The sequence below is a fragment of the Euleptes europaea genome, chromosome 2 (genome assembly GCF_029931775.1).
Source record: "Euleptes europaea isolate rEulEur1 chromosome 2, rEulEur1.hap1, whole genome shotgun sequence".
Classification (NCBI taxonomy): domain Eukaryota; kingdom Metazoa; phylum Chordata; class Lepidosauria; order Squamata; family Sphaerodactylidae; genus Euleptes; species Euleptes europaea.
In genome coordinates this window covers 140644485-140660821 of record NC_079313.1, presented here as the reverse complement: position 1 = coordinate 140660821, position 16337 = coordinate 140644485, and the positions used below count along the sequence as shown (strand labels likewise).

At 57.2% G+C, this 16337-nt stretch overlaps 3 protein-coding genes across 3 annotated transcripts; 1 reads left to right on the top strand and 2 right to left on the bottom strand.

Annotated features, from left to right (window-relative positions):
• Positions 1-3886: 3886 nt before the first annotated feature.
• On the bottom strand, positions 3887-7921 carry ZSWIM3 (zinc finger SWIM-type containing 3). The gene is made up of 2 exons (XM_056845024.1): positions 7754-7921; positions 3887-5993 (listed from the first exon to the last, which is right to left on the bottom strand). Exons 1-2 carry the CDS (start codon positions 7906-7908, stop codon positions 3887-3889), a joined length of 2262 nt encoding a protein of 753 aa, XP_056701002.1. The 5' UTR covers positions 7909-7921.
• A 688-nt stretch (positions 7922-8609) lies between these two features.
• Positions 8610-12447, top strand: ACOT8 (acyl-CoA thioesterase 8). The gene is made up of 6 exons (XM_056844950.1): positions 8610-8761; positions 8878-9014; positions 9764-9989; positions 10963-11120; positions 12043-12237; positions 12321-12447. Exons 1-6 carry the CDS (start codon positions 8610-8612, stop codon positions 12437-12439), a joined length of 987 nt encoding a protein of 328 aa, XP_056700928.1. The 3' UTR covers positions 12440-12447.
• Positions 12448-13385: 938 nt separating this feature from the next.
• SNX21 (sorting nexin family member 21) lies at positions 13386-15227 on the bottom strand. The gene is made up of 3 exons (XM_056845122.1): positions 14948-15227; positions 14512-14669; positions 13386-14057 (listed from the first exon to the last, which is right to left on the bottom strand). The coding sequence occupies exons 1-3, from the start codon at positions 15225-15227 to the stop codon at positions 13386-13388; spliced, it is 1110 nt and encodes a 369-aa protein (XP_056701100.1).
• Positions 15228-16337: the final 1110 nt, after the last annotated feature.

Here is a 16337-nt window from a genome sequence, read left to right as displayed (position 1 = left end):
GGGAAGGTGACTGGAAGCCGGTTTGATTCTCCCTTAGAGAAAGACGGCATATAAAAACCAACTCCTCCTTTCCCAATGCCGCACCCCACAAATGTGCATATGTGGGGCTAAAATTGCATCGTGGGATGTGGGGGGGGGGAGAGAGGCCTTCGCCCTCCCCGCGCCCAGGGGAGCCTGGCCTCGCTCTGCTGATGTGGGGAGGCGCCCCCACCCCCCCGCAAAGCGGCCCCGCCCCCCCCCGTCGGAAAGGCCGCCACCACCGCCGACACGCATCCAGCCCTATCCCACGCTCAAGGCAAGCCACGCGCGCTGCGGCCACGACAACCCCGCAGGCCAGCCAGGCTTTCTGCCGCCTCCTCCTCCTCCTCCTCCTCCTCTCACCGGCTGCTGCAGCCGCCATATTGCCGCCTCCTCCTCCTCGCTCTGCGACTCCGCCCCGATGTGAACGACAGGAGAAGCCACCAATCACAGGAAGGGGCCGGGACGCCCGCCAATCACCAAACGGGCGGCCACCCAGCTTAAGCTATCAGAGCTCAGGGATTTCAGCGGTACGGGAGGGAGGCGGGAAGAAGCTCGGTCGCCGCGGTAACGTCTCAGCCAATGCGCGGTCCCCTTGCGGCCCCCGCGCGCAGGACCACAGAGCGTGACTAGAGCGGCAGGGCCGCCCGGCTGCGCGCGCATCGGAGGAGGTGACTTCGGGTCGTCGGCCACTCCGCCGGGCTGTTGCCCCAAGCAGCCGCAGGTGGGGCTCGGGGCCTCTCGGTACCCACCCCGGTTGCCACTCTCCACGTGGCGCCTGGAGTTCTCCCGGATCGCAACGGAGCTCGCCAGCCCCCCTTGAAAAAATGGCTGCATTTGTACCATAGATTTGAGGTGAAACCTCTCCTCAAGTTCTTCCTTCCACAGCCTCCTCCCGCCCAAATCCCCAGGAATTCCCTAAGCTGGAGTTGGCAACCCTATTTGGCCCTCCTCCCCCTCCTCCCAGAAGGCCATTCCAATCCATACTGTTGCTGGACCCCAGTGATGCACTGCCGGGGGGAGGGGGCCTATTAAGAACATCAGAAAGGCCCTGCTGGATCAGACCCAGGAGGCCCATCAAGCCCAGCAATCTGTTCACCCGGTGGCCAACCAGGTGCCTCTAGGAAGCCCACAAGCAAGGCGGCTGCAGCAGCGGCATCCTGCCTGTGCTCCACAATACCTAAAGTGATAGGCATGCTCCTCTGATCCTGGAGAGGATATGTATGCATCATGACCAGTATCCATAAATAGCCCCTCTCGTCCAGGAACATGTCCACTCCCCTCTTAAAGCCTTCACCACAAACTAGGGCAGGGAGTTCCACCATTTAACTATGCGTTGTGTGAGGAATTGCTTCCTTTTATCTGTTTTGAATCTCTCACCCACAAACAAGACTTTTGACTGCAGCAACATTATCCTGCCTCATATAACAGGCGTCATCCAATCAAGTAATTGTTGCTATTGGGATGTAATTAACATGAGGTACTTAAAAAAATTAAAAGATTGAATCAGATCATGCTCTGTTTTCCCGTTTGGCTTTCCTGGAAAACATATGTCAGGAGGATTACCAGGTTCAAGTGAACATTCCTGTCCTGAAACATTTGGAAGGAAAGCAAAGACGTTTGTCCAACACCCTTCAGGAGTAAAGAGAGGTCCCGGGCAATCCACATTTTTTTCTCACAACCAATACAGGCTTCAGCTGCCCACCTGGTACTACTTTGCAGGAGCATGGAAGTGTGGAAGAGTCCTGGAAACACACGCGCAACAACTGCTGAGGGCTGTTGGCAGCAGAGGATAGGGCTGAAAAAGGGAACAGCCTTTCCAGACATCTCCTCAGCCTACCCTGTGGTCTCACAGTTTCAGCACCTCAAAGTCTGGAAGGGAAAAAACCCCTCCAGGTTTGAGTTCCCACCCAGTCCAAATCATTTAGCTTTCCAGCAGAAGGTAGAACTTATTAACTCAGGAGGAATCTAGATTCCTGCACTTAGGAAGAGGGCCCCCTACAGACCTCCCAGGCCAACTAGAATGCATTTAACAGCTCACAGCTCTGCAGCACCTCCCCAAACATAAAGCAGCCCTGCCAGATGGCCCTCCAAAATTTCCTTTAAAGCCCCTAAGCAGGACGGCAATTCAGCCCACAAACTGGTGATAGAGGGGTGACTTCCTTGCCAGGGTGGCCTTCTGAGCCTGAGACCAGGGTCATTCCTCCACTTGAACATACTTGTTTTCACTGACTGGGGAGCCAGGCTGAATTCCAGCTAGGCTTTACTGCATACAGCAACGAGGAAGATTTCTTGCCAATGCAATGTACACAAGCACAGGTACCGCTGGGTTGCACGGTACACTACACATCACAAATCCCTGATCTCTTGTTATAGGGACAAGGCAGCATCAAGAGAGGTGACAGGGAACAGAAGAACAGTGTGCGGGGAGGGGGGGGGCTCTTGTCCTTTCCCTCTCCATCACATTTCTTCACAACCTGACCCCCCACTACTCTTCCCCTCACAACACGGTGTCTGGGGCTGGGTGTGCAATCTGAAGCAGAGGTGCTGGGGATGAGGAAAGAACCAAGCCCCCCCCCTCCCCAACTTCTTATGGCCCCCTTCCAAAATCGCTTTCTAGCAAAGGACCCTCTAGCCTGCGTACAAGGGCTAGTTCTGTCCCTGAGAGGACCCCTGGGAGAGAATTACCCCTCTTCTGGGTGTTCCCTTGGTGCTGTCTTCCTGCTTACTTGTGAAAAGCGTGTGTACAGGAAGCCTTTACATTGCTGTGATGTTGTTTGTACGGCACTTACTTTGGGGGGGGGGGGTTTCAAGGGATTCTGAACCTTTCAGAGAGCCAGAGTGGTGTAGTGGTTAACAGCAGTGGACTCTAAGCTGGAGAACTGGGTTCGATTCCGCTCTGCTGCACATGAGCGGCAGAGGCTAATCTGGAGAACCAGGTTGGTTTCCCCACTCCTCCACAAGAAGCCAGCTGGGTGACCTTGGGCTACTCACAGTTCTCTCAGAACTCTCAGCCACACCTACCTCACAAGGTGTCTGTTGTGGGGAGGGGAAGGAGATTGTAAGCTGGTTTGATTCTCTTTAAAAGGTAGAGAAAGTCGACGTATAAAAACCAGCTCTTCTTCTTGCCAACGGTGAATGACAGATTTGCTCACAAGGCAAAACAGATGCTAAACTCAGCACCAAAGAAGCACATTTGTATTTCCAACTATTATTTTGGTCTACATACATAGCAGCAAAACTTGCCACTGCTAGCAGAGGCTTCAGAATCAAGAACGAAAACTCCAAATCAACAATCCTGCCCCCGCCCACCCTGTTTTCTAAGGGGGAGTGAGGGCTCAGCCGCCACTACATGAGCATCCTGGCAGAAGAACAAGTGGAAAAGGATCTGCAGACAGCGCTGCTGGCATGCGTCGGGCCCAGAGATCCACACGACACAAAACGTTCTGGAGCTCTTTGTTTCTATGAACGAGTAATGGGAGAGCAACTGGGAAGTATCTGTTTGTGAGAAGAACAAGAGACACCCGCTCGGTAAGAACAACACCAAAATCCCTGAACAGACAGGCCTGTGGATAAAGCCTTCCGTAGGTGGCAAAGTCCTCCCGATTGTCAAGCCTGCAGCTGGACGCTGCAAATCTGGAAGCTGTCAGGCTCTGCCTGCCTTGAGACTCTGGGGAGAGTTGGCTGTCGTAGGCCTCTGTTGCATACGGTGCAGGAATGAACTCTCGACTGCCCGGACATTTCCCTAACAGGGGCAAAGGAAGGATCAGTTGTATTGCTAAGAAGCTCACCGTTACCCTGAGTTTCTCTTTTGAGGAAGAACCCGTGTGGGCCTGAAGTGTGGCCACAGCTCCCATTTGTGCTGCAGTTAGACTGCTTGCGGAGGAGGCAGAAAGGTCTGGGCTTCTTCTGCAAATGTGCTGGGAGTTGCTTCAGCCACCACCTCCTCCATCTCTTCCTTTTTCACCCAGAGGAAAGGGAGGTCCCCCACATTCCCAACGCCCAGGTGCTTTCCCTCCGCCTCCTCTTCCGCCTCTTCCTGCAGCTCACAGGACTTGGCCCAAATGTCCACAATCATCTTGAGCGTGGAGGTCCGCTCCTCCAACTCCTCCCCCTCACTCTGCAGCAGGAGGTTGCCGAGCTCCTTGCTGAGAGACTGGATTTTGTCCCGCCGTTCCTCGGACAGGGCTGCCGCAGCCGCCCCCCCCAAGGTGCCTTTGCAGGCCGCCGAGTACTCGGGCAGGTTCTCCCCCCAAACGGAAAGGTGCTGGTACTTCTTCTGCCAGCGCTTGCACACCATCTCTTCCTCCACCACCTGCCGGTTAACGTGAAGGACGGACAAGATGTGGCGGCATGGCAGCTGGTAGCGGCAGTGGAAGTAGCAGGTGCAGCTCCGGCAGTCCTTGCTCACCTGATGCGTCTCCTCCAGCAGCTGGACCTTCGTCTTGCTCTTGGCGGTGTTCATCAGCTGGGTGGACTTCTGCACGACGTCCCACTCGTTGAGACACAGCTGGTAGGCGAGGTCAGTGCAGGTCTCTCGCAGAGCGACCAGCATGGTGGACACAGGCTTGGCCGGAGGACACTTGGTCAGCGGCTTGGCAGACTCGGTGGCCATTTTGACAGAGGCCTGCTGAGAGGCGGCGCTGGAGCTGCGCCTCACGGAGACTCGGGTCTGCGTGGCCTTGAGCTCCTCCATCAGGCCGCTGCGGCTATCCTCCTCCAAGCTAGAGAAGCCTGGGTTCAAATGCTCCAGTCCTTTAGAGTTGACGCAGTCCGCGTACTCCACAAAGTGAAGGATGCTGGTCTCTAGAGAGAGCTGCGTGCTGAAAAGGTTGGACAGTTTCTGAGTGATGAGGTCTAAGCTGTCTATATAGGTGCTACAGGAATGGAGGCCCTTCTTGGCATGCATGTACCACAGCATCTCGCAGGAGAACCAGTTCGTCTGGAGATAGTCGTACAGCTCTGCGTCTACCAGGCGCTTGACCTGCTGAGACAGAGCGTCCAGGTTAGCGCTGGAGGTGGAGAAGACGGCTTCCCGCAAGGCCAGTTTCAGGTTGTGCTTGAAGGAGAAGGAAGCACGGGACTCCTTCAGCTTCTTCTCCAGGAGACGCACCGTGTGGTACACAGACAGGAGTACCTGTACAGAAGGGAAGAGCTCCTGAAGAATAGGCCGGTGGAGAAAGGACATGTCCACAAAGACCACCTTGATTTTCTGCCACTCGGGGTTGAACTCCTTGAAAACAGAGAGCATTTTCCTCACGCTCTCTGCCGTGTCCTCCTTCAGGATGGCGAAGTGAACCAGCTTCCCCACCCGATCCTTGCTTTCCACAAGGAATGCGTACAGCAAGTGTCCCCTCTCGCTCTGCACCGGATGCAGCAGGAGGCTCTCTGGGAACTTCACAAACAAGCTCTTCATCTTGCTCGTCTGGAAGTTCAGTCTCTCCAGGGCCTGGTCGCTCCCCACACTAATGGAGGCTAAAGATCCCATGTCCACCCGCAGGAAATTTTTCATCACTTCACCAACTCGAACCAAAGCAGAATTGGAGGGGCTTTCCTTCTCCGCCTCTGGGATCTCTGAGCCTACGTAGGGCGGTGGAGGCGGAGGTTCCTCTGAATCCATTTCCACCTTCACCCTTGCGTGACCGTCCGAGTTGATCTTCACACTCACCCCGTTGCCCAGATGGCTGTCTTCTACCTCTGCAGGCTGCTGCCTACGCAGTTTCGCAGGGGGGCTGCCATGGGCTTTGCAGGCAGACCTCTGAGCAGCCATTCTGGTCACAGGCGGCTGACCACGGCATGCTGAGGAGGCCTTCGAGTCTGCGTGGATGTGGTTGCCGTTCAGCTCGCTGATCACCAGCCGGTCCAGCTCTTCGTTATACTGCAGGATGAAATATGCTGGGCATAACTGTGGGTGTTGCTTCCTCTTCTTGCTGTATTCCCTCGACCGAACACAGCCAAACTTCACCTGCATGAACCTGGTGGATTAAGAAAGAAGGGGACTCAGAGGGAGACGGGGAACTCATTCCATGCCTGCGTTGACTGCAGGACCCCAAAGCAAATACCTGCCAAGCCATACATTTTCCAGCCTCAGGTAAGTCTCCCTTTATTTAGTTATTGATTAAAACATTTACATCCCACCTTTCCTCTTTGCTCATGGTGGCAAATAAAGGTTAAAACATTCCCAGCTAAAACCAAAAATAAAACACCAAGCCTCAAATCTCTCCCCCTGCCCTCCTTAAAAGATGCCATTCAACCCCTCTCAAAAGTCCTGGCAAACTGGCAGGCCTTGCAGCGCCTCCTGAAAATCTCCAAGGAGGTAACCCCCCCGCTCACCTCTTCAGAGAGCCCATTCCACAGAGCTGGAGCCATGATGTGAAAGCCCCAGGCTTTGGTCGGTGCAAAACAGGCCACCCAGAGTGGTGGAAAAGCCAATAGATGGCTGCCTGATGACCGTAGCTGGTGAACAGGGACATGTGGAAGGAGACTGTCCTATCTTTGGCCAACCTACCTCATGTCCTGGTGGGTATCAGCAGACTACAAATCAGGCACCAGTTCCCCCTGGCTCCATTGGCCCCCAAGGCCTGCTGCACCCCCTAGCAGTCTGAGAAGCCACAACGCTGTAATTTTGGGCTACCCAAGTGGCCCTTTCCCTGCCTAGTTCTTGTGCCTGTATCATGCTGTGCTCCTTGGCCTTAGGAACAGCAGTGTAGTTCCCTGTCTGGATTAAAAACATCACCCAAGCAGAGACAGACAGCTTTCTGCATCCTCTCCAGATGCTGTCGCCTGATCCTACCAACACTTGGATAGTGAGTGGCAGGATGTGAGATGGCAAGGGTGGGAAAGGACCCTGGCCTGGGTTTTCAGGCTGCCAGAGCCAATCATGTGAACAATGTTTTTGGCTTCCTGCACCAGCAAAGCCAACAGTTATTTGCATTGCCAATACCTCTCCTCCCCAAATTCAACACCACATGCACAGGATTTATGAAAGATGGTGCATCTGTGCATTTTTCCACTGAACTTTCTGCAGGCAGTTTGACGATGCTTACAGCAAAATAACCCATCTCTCCTGTCCATCATTCTGAAAGAAAAGAGAAAAACTTACTCTCCTGCGTACCAGACATTTGCTGAAAGTGACAAGTGTTCACCAGATGTGGAAGGGAACAGTTAACAGAATTCTAGCTTGACAAACCAGGGGTCTAACTTGTCATCAGACTGCTACACAATGCAGAAGAAGAAAATCTTTGGGGCAGCTCGGCTCTGATCAGCATTGTCAAAATTTCTGCATCCACAGAGTACAGGAGAGTCGCAGCCATAAAGAAGCAGTAAGTAAAACCACAGAAAAGTAAAAAGACGCGGGAACAGACAAAATTGTTCTACGAGAAAGGAGTATTAACATGGGGGTAGGTGAGACTGCTGAGGAGCTGAGCAAGACGTTGGTCCTGCTTGGAAGGGTACAGAAATTGGCCAAGCAGGTGTGTAGGGTGGGGGCCAAAGGCTGGTTTGCTGATTCTTGCTCAGCTATGAGCGCCTGCCCAAGAGTTGCCAGCTCCAGGTTGGGAAATACATTGAAATTTTTGGGGTGGAGCCTAAGGAGGGTAGGGACTTCAATGGCGTAGAGTCCAATGGCCAAAGCGGCCATTTTCTGCAGGGGAACTGATCTCTGTCACCTGGAGATCAGCTGTATTCCCTAGAGGTTGGCAACCGTACCCTGCCCCCCCTCCTGTTAGTCACTTACGTCACATCCTCCCGGATGTGAGTCCCGTTCTTCCGGTTGTAAAACCGGACCGAGACGCAGTTCTTCAAGCCATACTGCAGCCGGTTCTCCTTCTTGTAGGTCTGGAAGCACTCTTTGAAGTCCTCGTAGTTCTTGAAGCAGGAGCCCACCTCCATCGCGGCCCCCTGGACGGGGGGGGGGAGTTCTTCCTCCCACCCCTCAGCACAGCATCCCCTCCCCCAGCCAAGAGGCCTGCCTCCCACCCACCCCTCCGCCCTGTTGGTTAACCCCTCCCTACCTGCAACTGGCACCTCCCTCCCTTACTGGGGGGATGGGCCCCCCTCAGGTCAAGGGGGCTCTTTGGTCCCACTCTGCCCCCCCCCACTGCTATGGTGTTGGGTGGGGGGCCTTCTAGGAGAGAGGAGGAGGAGGAGGAGGAGGAGGAGGAGGGCCAACCCGCCCCTCCCCGGGTTAACCCCTTCCAGCCCAAGGACTGCTCTTTGCCCCCCTCCCCCGGGGAGGGCGACCCCTTGACCCCTTCCCGCCCGCGACCCCCGCCCGCCAGCCGCACCGCAGACGGAGCCCCGGCAGCGCCGCGTCGCCCCCCTATAACCCTGGCGGAGAGGCCGCCCCCAGCGGGCGAGCGACCAATCAGGACGCATGCCGAAGAAGCGGCAGCCGGTCGACCAATGGGGAAGGGCGGTTTGCCCCCACGTGACCCCGGAGCGACGGGCCGGCGCGCCAACCGCCCTCCAGGCGTCCCCTGGGCGGGGACTTCCTGTTTCCAGGAGCCGCGGCAGGAAGTGCATCGCCGCTCTTCCTTCCCTCCAGGGAAAAGGCGCTTCCGGCCTGGACGGCTGTCATGTGACCGGACAAGATGGCGGCCCACCCCGATGGCGGCGGCTGCCGGGCTCTCCCCGAGGAGGGGCCCGGCGGGGAGGGGGCGGCGGCGGCCGAGCGCGGGGACCTGCGCAGCGTCCTGGTCACCAGCGTCCTGAACCTGGAGCCGCTGGACTTGGACCTCTTCCGGTCGGTGGGGCGGCGGCCGCTGGTGGCGGGGGACGGCGGGTGGGAGCCGCACCGGTTGGATTCCGGCCTCACGCCTCTCCCCCTCCCCGCTCTCTCCCTCTGTCTGCCCGGCGCAGGGGGAGGCACTACTGGGTGCCCGTCTCGCGGCGGCTCTTCGGCGGGCAGATCGTGGGCCAGGCGCTGGTGGCGGCCGCCAAGGCGGTGGGCGAGGAGCTCCAGGTCCACTCGCTCCACTGCTACTTCGTCCGGGCAGGTAGGCACTCGAGGGTGGGGGGGTGGGGGGGTGGGGTGGGGTGGCAGCCTCCGGGTGGGGGTGGGCGGGCATCCCCCGGGATGACAGCTCCTCTCCAGGCGAAAGAGAGAAAGCAGGTGCTTTGGAGGGGGGACTCAGTGGCATTGCACCCCACTGGGGCCCCCTCCCCTCCCCAGATTCCACCTCCAAATCTCCCAGAGTTTCGCATCCGGGATCTGGCAACGCAAAGTCCCCCCCCCCCCCCCGATCCCCTGCTGCTGTTGGGGACAGTGACCTTGCAACCCTGTCACGGGTGGAAGAGCAGTGACCCGATGGAGGTCTACAAACGGCTGCGTGGGGGAGGCCGGGAAGGGAGCGGGGGAGTTTGTCTTGTAGCAGATCAGGACTTTATGGGAAGGGTTGGTGGTCGCAGCTCTGAGAGAGACGAAAAGGGAGGGGCTGCTTCCTGCAAGGAGCGGCTCATTTGGGGAGCTTGCTGCCCTGACCTATGGAGCGACGGCTGCTGGCTTCAGGGGATTCAAAGGAGGGCCGTGGTCTGCGGCTGGCTATTAGCCGTGATAGCAAAATAGGGCCTCCAGCATGCCTTGTGGGCGAGGGCTTCCCCGTGGCCTCTGACCGCACTGGACAGGAGGGACCGTTGGTGTACTTCAGCACAGCTGCAGGAGCATTCTGGTGAGGGCTGGGGTAGCATCTGTGCCATTTAGCTGTAACGTCCCATGAGCTGAGGCCGCTGTACCCTTGGCTTGCAGGGGACCCATCGGTGCCGGTTCTCTATCAGGTCGAGCGCACCCGCACAGGCCAGAGCTTCTCCGTGCGCTCGGTCAAGGCCATCCAGCATGGGAAGCCCATCCTCATCTGCCAGGCCTCCTTCCAAGAGGTTCAAGCCAGCCCTGTGCAGCACCAGTTCCACATGCCCGATGTGCCCCTCCCGGAGGAGCTGCAGACCCAGGAGGAGCTCATCCAGAAGTACCTGCAGTGAGTGGCCAGGGTGGGGTGTGTGGATACTCATTGGCACTCGCAAGATCAGACAAATATGCCAGGCTGCTCTAGTGTGGTCAGCTCTTAGGCCAATAATTGGCCCAGGGAACAGCCATTGCCCAAACAGTGGGGGAAGAAGAAGAGTTGGTTTTTATATGCCAACTTTCTCTACAACTTAAGGGAGAATCAAATCACCTTCCCTTCCCCACAACACTGTGTGGTAGGTGGGGCTGAGAGAGTTCAAAGAGAACTGTGACAAGCCCAAGGTCACACAGTTGGTTTCATGAGTAGGAGTGGGGAAACCACCCTGGTTCACCAGATTAGGATCCAACACTCATCTGGAGGAGTGGGGAATCAAACTCGGTTCTCTAGATCAGTCCACCAATTCAAACCACCATTCTTAACCACTACACCACACTGGGAGGGGGGCAGAGGGCTGTCTCTGCTTCTGTGATGTTCTCCATTGAGAAAATAACCTTGAGTGGTACAGCTGGGCTTGGCTTAATTTGCTTCCTGTTAAAAACCCATCTTGGGTTTGCCCTGGGTTAGGATTCCTCCTGTCCTGCACAGTACAAGATGCTTGGAGCCACTAAACAGAATCACCGATATTGTCGAAGGCTTTCACGGTCAGAGTTCATTGGTTCTCGTAGGTTATCCGGGCTGTGTAACCGTGGTCTTGGTATTTTCTTTCTTGACGTTTCGCCAGCAGCTGTGGCGTCATCTTCAGAGGAGTAACACTGAAGGACAGTGTCTCAGGAAAGAAAATACCAAGACCACAGTTACACAGCCCGGATAACCTACGAGAACCAAAGAATCACTGATCTTTGACCCATGGAAACTTTTGCCAGTTCCAGTTGGTATGTTTGGTCCAGGCAGAAAATTGGGTTGGCAGCTCTTGAGGTCCAGTCCGAGCCCCCCTCCTCACACATCTCTTCCCAGCTTGCTCAGCCTTGCCTCTTCCTTTTCAAAGGGACCCAAACCTCATGGAGAAGTACAGACGGGGGCTGAACAAGATGCTGGCACAAGAAGTCCCCATTGAGATGAAGCCGGTCAACCCGCCTGACTTCTTCCGCCGGAACCCTCAGGAGCCCAAACAGCTCTTTTGGGTCCGGGCCCGAGGCCACATTGGTAAGAGGCCCTGAGTGTTTGCATCCTTAGGATTTGTCCCATAGGAGACCCCGACTTTAAAGCTAAGAAAAACCACATTACTATAAACTTGCTTTAGTTTGAACTTCCTGGTAAGTGGCTGGAGGGAGACATGCAGGCTGAATCTTTGCAACTAGAGAACTTTTGTACATGGTGACTACAACCGGAAGATGCAGCACTGTAACCAAGTTTTGGTGCCAGCCTAAGCTCGCCTAGACTAGTTCACCTGATCTGGTTTTAGTTGCAAAAGTACGCCTGTCCCCGTTGGCTTAAGCTGTAGCTCCACAACTATAACGGATAGAAACTTGCTTTGCAGGCCATTTGCACTTTTCTGCCTGTTAGCATTGGACTGTGTAGGGAAGCCCGTGGCTGCCTTAGGCAGGGCAAAGTTTGATTCACACACCAACTGGTGCTAGAAACATGCTGCCTTGGGCCCCAGGTGTCCTCTGGTCTTCTTCAGAGGAAATGGGCGGGACTCTTAGCAAAGAAACAGAGTTGGAAGGGGCCACACAGGCCATCTAGTCCAACCCCCTGCCCAATGCAGGACCAGCCTACAGCATCCCTGACAAGTGTTTGTCCAGTGAAGGGAAGCTCACCACCTCCCTAGGCAGCTGCTTCCACTGTTGAACAACTCTAATAGCCAGCCGGTACCTTTCTGCCTATAATTTAAACCCATTATTGTGAGTCCTATTCTCTGCTGCCAATTGGAATGGCTCCCCGCCCGCCTCTAAGTGACAGCCTTTCAGATAGCTTAAAGAGAGCAATCATGTCCCTCCTCAACCTCCTCTTCTCCAGACGAAACATGCCTAAGTCCCTTTGCCTTTCCCCGTGGGGCTCGGTCTCCAGGCCCGTGATCACCCGCTCCATTCTGTCCACATCCTTTAAGTGAACCTTTGCATTACAGGCGACTGTGACATGAAGCTACACTGCTGTGTGGCTGCCTACATCTCCGACTATGCGTTCCTGGGTACGGCCTTGCTACCTCACTACCACCGCCACCGTGTCCGATTCATGGTCTCGCTGGACCACTCCATGTGGTTCCACGCCCCCTTCCGAGCCGACCACTGGATGCTGTACGAATGCGAGAGCCCCTGGGCTGGTAGGTGCTACCCAGGCATGGGGCAGAGAGTGGGCAGCCCTCGGTTACAGCTGCTGCAGTCACCCCTTCTCTCTTTCACACAGGCGGGTCCCGAGGACTGGTGCATGGACGGCTGTGGCGGAGGGATGGCGTGCTGGCGGTCAGCTGTGCCCAGGAAGGAGTCATCAGAGTGGAGGAACCTCCCCCCAAGAGCAAACTGTAGCAAATGCCTCCCCCCCCAAGCTTAGGGGAGGGGCCGTGGCTCAGTGGTAGAGCACCTGCTTGGCCTGCAGAAGGTCCCAGGTTCAATCCTTGGCATCTCCAGTTAAAGGGACTAGGCTTGGGAGGTGATGTGAAAGACTTCCACCTGAGACCCTGGAGAGCTGCTGCCGGTCTGAGTAGACAATACTGACTTTGATGGACCGAGGGGGGTCTGATTCAGTATAAGACAGCTTCATGTGTGGCTTCCTGGACTTAATGGATCAGCTACGGAGGCAGCTGGTGGTGATGGTAAAGGGGGGCAGAATGGGGCAGGTGCAAGAAAATTCACACATCAGGGATAGTAGCACTTATTTTATTGGGCTTTTATTAACTGTTCCTATGGCTAATAAAGTGACTGAGGTGTCCCATGAGGCTCCAGTCTCATGTGCCAAGAAAGGGCCAGCCCTCCACCCCTTTCCTACTGCGCCATTATTGAGGGGGGTGCTGGTGGCAACAATGAGACAATTCCCCCCCCCTTTCCTGGAGAGACCACTACTACTGGGAGCTCGTTGTCAGGGGAAAGGAAATTCCAGTGCAGCCCCCCCTCTGGACTTCCCTTTGTTGGTTCCCTGGTAGCAACACCTCTATCGTTCCTCCCTTTCAAACCGGCAGCAGGGGCTGGCAGAAATGGCTTCCCTACCTGCCCGACGGCTTTCCTGCCTGTGCTGGGCAGGGGTTAGTGTCATCCCGTGAGGCAGATGCTGCCGTCCCTTGTCCCCTCGAGCATTCAAGTAGTGTTAAAAACCCCTGTCAGAGGCAGCGAATCCCTGGACTAAACAACCAAGCCCTGGGTCAAATCCCAAGCGTGCCTTCCTTCCTCAGCAGAGATGGCTGCCGATGGCTGAAGCCAGGGGGGCTGCCCAACTCCTGCCCCTAATGTTGCCGGGCAGGGCGCCCTCCCTTTGGGCTCAGGGCAGCGGCTGTTTGATAAGCAGTTCCTTCAGGGTGGGGGGCTGTGGCCCGGCCAGCCCGGCTTCCTGGAGGCCTTGCAGACGGGCTTCCGCCTGCCGCTTGTCCTTGCCCAGCATCCAGGCCAGGTAGACGTGGGCCTGCAGGAAGGGGGCCAGCAGTGGGTGGCTGTCCTGGGCCTCCAGGAGCCGGAGGGCCTGCTCACTGTGAGCGTTGGCCTCGGCCAGCTGGCCCAGCTCCTGGTGGCAGACGGCCAGCCCCGCCAGGGTCAGCAGGAAGTGGCGCGAGCGGCAGGCACCCAGCTTGTCCTGGAGCTGGTGGGCGTTGGTCCATGCCGCCAGGGCCTCGCAGTATGTTCCCGTGCAAGTTGAGCGCTGGGCGACCCGCAGATCGTCCAAGTAGAAGAACTCCAGGAACTCGGCGGATCGCCGGATTTCTGGCACGGAGTGCAGGTGGGACAGGAACTGCTCGAATGCCCGGCTGCGCTTGGCGATTGTCTCAGCCGCGAAGTTGCGCCGCAGCCGCTTCCGCGGGAACGTCACACCGGCCATGTCACTGCCGAAGCGGCGGCGCAGATGCCGGTTCAGCCGCTCAAAGTCTGAGTAGCGCCGGGCGATGGTGGCGGGGGCCTTGTCGAACTGCCCCCCACGGATCAAGTAGATGGTGTAGAGCTGCGGGAGGGGCAGCAGAGGTGAGGGGGAGGCGCCCAGAAGCTACCCGAGTCCTCGAGGGAGACAGCCGCCCCCTCCCCGCGCACACCCCCACAAGCTGCCAAGGCAGGTGAAGTGGAAGCAGCCCCCAGCGCCAGTTACCTGAGGCTCTTCTAAGCCAGCCGTGCCCCAGTTCGCAGCAGGAAGAAAGAAGACAAGAGTCAGGGCCAGAACCCACCAACCCCCCTCCCCATAAGGCAAGAGGCCCCAGAGAAACACGAGAGCCCAGGCAGGTGCACGAGCGGCAAGGGAGGCCTCGATCCTGGCAGGCCTTTCTCCTCTCCAAGCTGCGCCCCTGCCCCCCTCGGAGGGAGAACCAAACCATCGCCCTTTCTCCCCTTCGGCCTCCTGGCCAGCGACCCTTCTGCTAAGCGCCTCCCTCTCCCCAGCCGGGGCCTCCCGCCGCCTCACTCACCACGTACTTGGAACTGCGCTCATTGACCACGTTAGTGCTGGTCACCTCAAAGAGGAGGCGCTGGGGCACGAGGCTGCCCCGCGATTTCCGCCAGAGCTCCTGCAGCTGCCGGGTGAGCATGTTGCTGCCCTGGCGCTCGGCCACGGGGGGGCCGTGCTCTGCAACAAAAGGGGGGGCAAGAGAGGGAGCTGTCAGGAGTGGGACTCAACAGCGCTTTCCTCTGGGGCTGAACTGCATTGCTCTGGCTGGTACACCCCCTGCCCCCCGGGTTCCCACTGCCTGGTCGAAGCCCCCAGATATTGTCCACTAGCTGCCTCCGTTGTCAGGGCCTGCAGGCGCCCACTGCCACCAGTTTCTGACCATCAGCTGCTGCTTGAGGGCAGAGGTCCAGCTACACCAGTGGGGCTCCGTCCCACCTCCCACTCCAGCCCCCTACCTCCGTTCTCTGGAGCGACGCCCAGCAGTTCTGGCCCCAGGGCTTCTCCCAGGTCCTGGCTGGTCCCACCAGGGGCTGCTCCTTCCTCTGCCTCCTCATCTTCATAGTTGCTGGTGAAGCTCAGGGTGCCGCTGAGGCGTGTGGAGAGGCCCTCCGTGTCATCCTCCAGCTCGGAGCTTTCTGGAAACTCCTCCACTTCTGAGCCGCAATAGGGCAGGCCCTCCTGCTCGCTTTCCCCAGTCAGCGCGTGCCGCAGGCGGTGGAAGATGCGCGATGCCATCGCGCTGCAACCACGGGGACCCTGCAGAGGAGATGCCGGTCACCACGGAGCTTGAGTGGCCTGGCTCAGTGGCAGAGCCTCTGCTTAGCACACAGAACATCACAGGCTCAATCCCCGGACTCTCCCGTTAAAGGGATCAGGCAGGAGGTGACATGAAAGACTCTCCTTGGCCTGAGACCCGGGAGAGCCGCTGCCCCAGTCTGAGTAGACAATATGGAGCTTGATGGACCGGGAGTCTGATTCAGTGTAAGGCAGCTAGGTCAGCCTGCATACGCTCAGCCTGGCCTGGGAGCCACCTGCAAGCCTCTGGAGAATCTCCCTCCGGTGGCTGAGCTCCTCCCCAGAATCATAGAGTTGGAAGGGACCACCAGGGTCATCTAGTCCAGCCCCCTGCACAATACAGGAAATTCACAACTACCCCCCCCCACACACACAGTGACCCCCTACTCCACGCCCAGAAGATGGCCAAGGTGCCCTCTTTCTCATGAACTGCCTATGGTCATAGAATCAGCACTGCTGACAGATGGCCATCTAGCCTCTGCTTTAAAACCTCCAGGGATGGAGAGCTCACCACCTCCCAAGGAAGCCTCTTCCACTGAGTAACCGCTCTGTTAGAAAACTCTTCCTAATGTCTAGACGGAAACGCTTTTGATTTAATTTCAACCCGTTGTTTCTGGTCCGACCTTCTGGGGCACCAGAAATCAACTCGGCACCCTCCTCTCTATGTCAGCCCTTCAAGTACTTGAAGATGGTTATCATATCCCCTCTCAGTCTTCTCTTCAGAGCCCTCGCCTGGCACCCCAAACAACCGTCCTGTGTGAAGCAGGGCCTGGTGGCTGCTGGAGGGAGGGGTCAGGCCCTCCAAAGACGAGCGAGAGGCTGACAGGCCGCAAAGCTTAAGGAAGGGTCTTGTTTAGTTCAAGGGACCGGTAGGAGAACTGAGGTCAGAAGGCTCAAGAGGAGAACCACCCCCCGCTGAAGTTGTGCTGGAAGAGCCTCAGAGCAGCCCTGCTGGAATCGGAGCGGTGGTCCGCTTAGTCCAGCATCCTGTGTCCGTCGCGGTGGCCGGCAACAGTACACAGAGGTGGAGGTCCTCCCCTGATGTTGCCT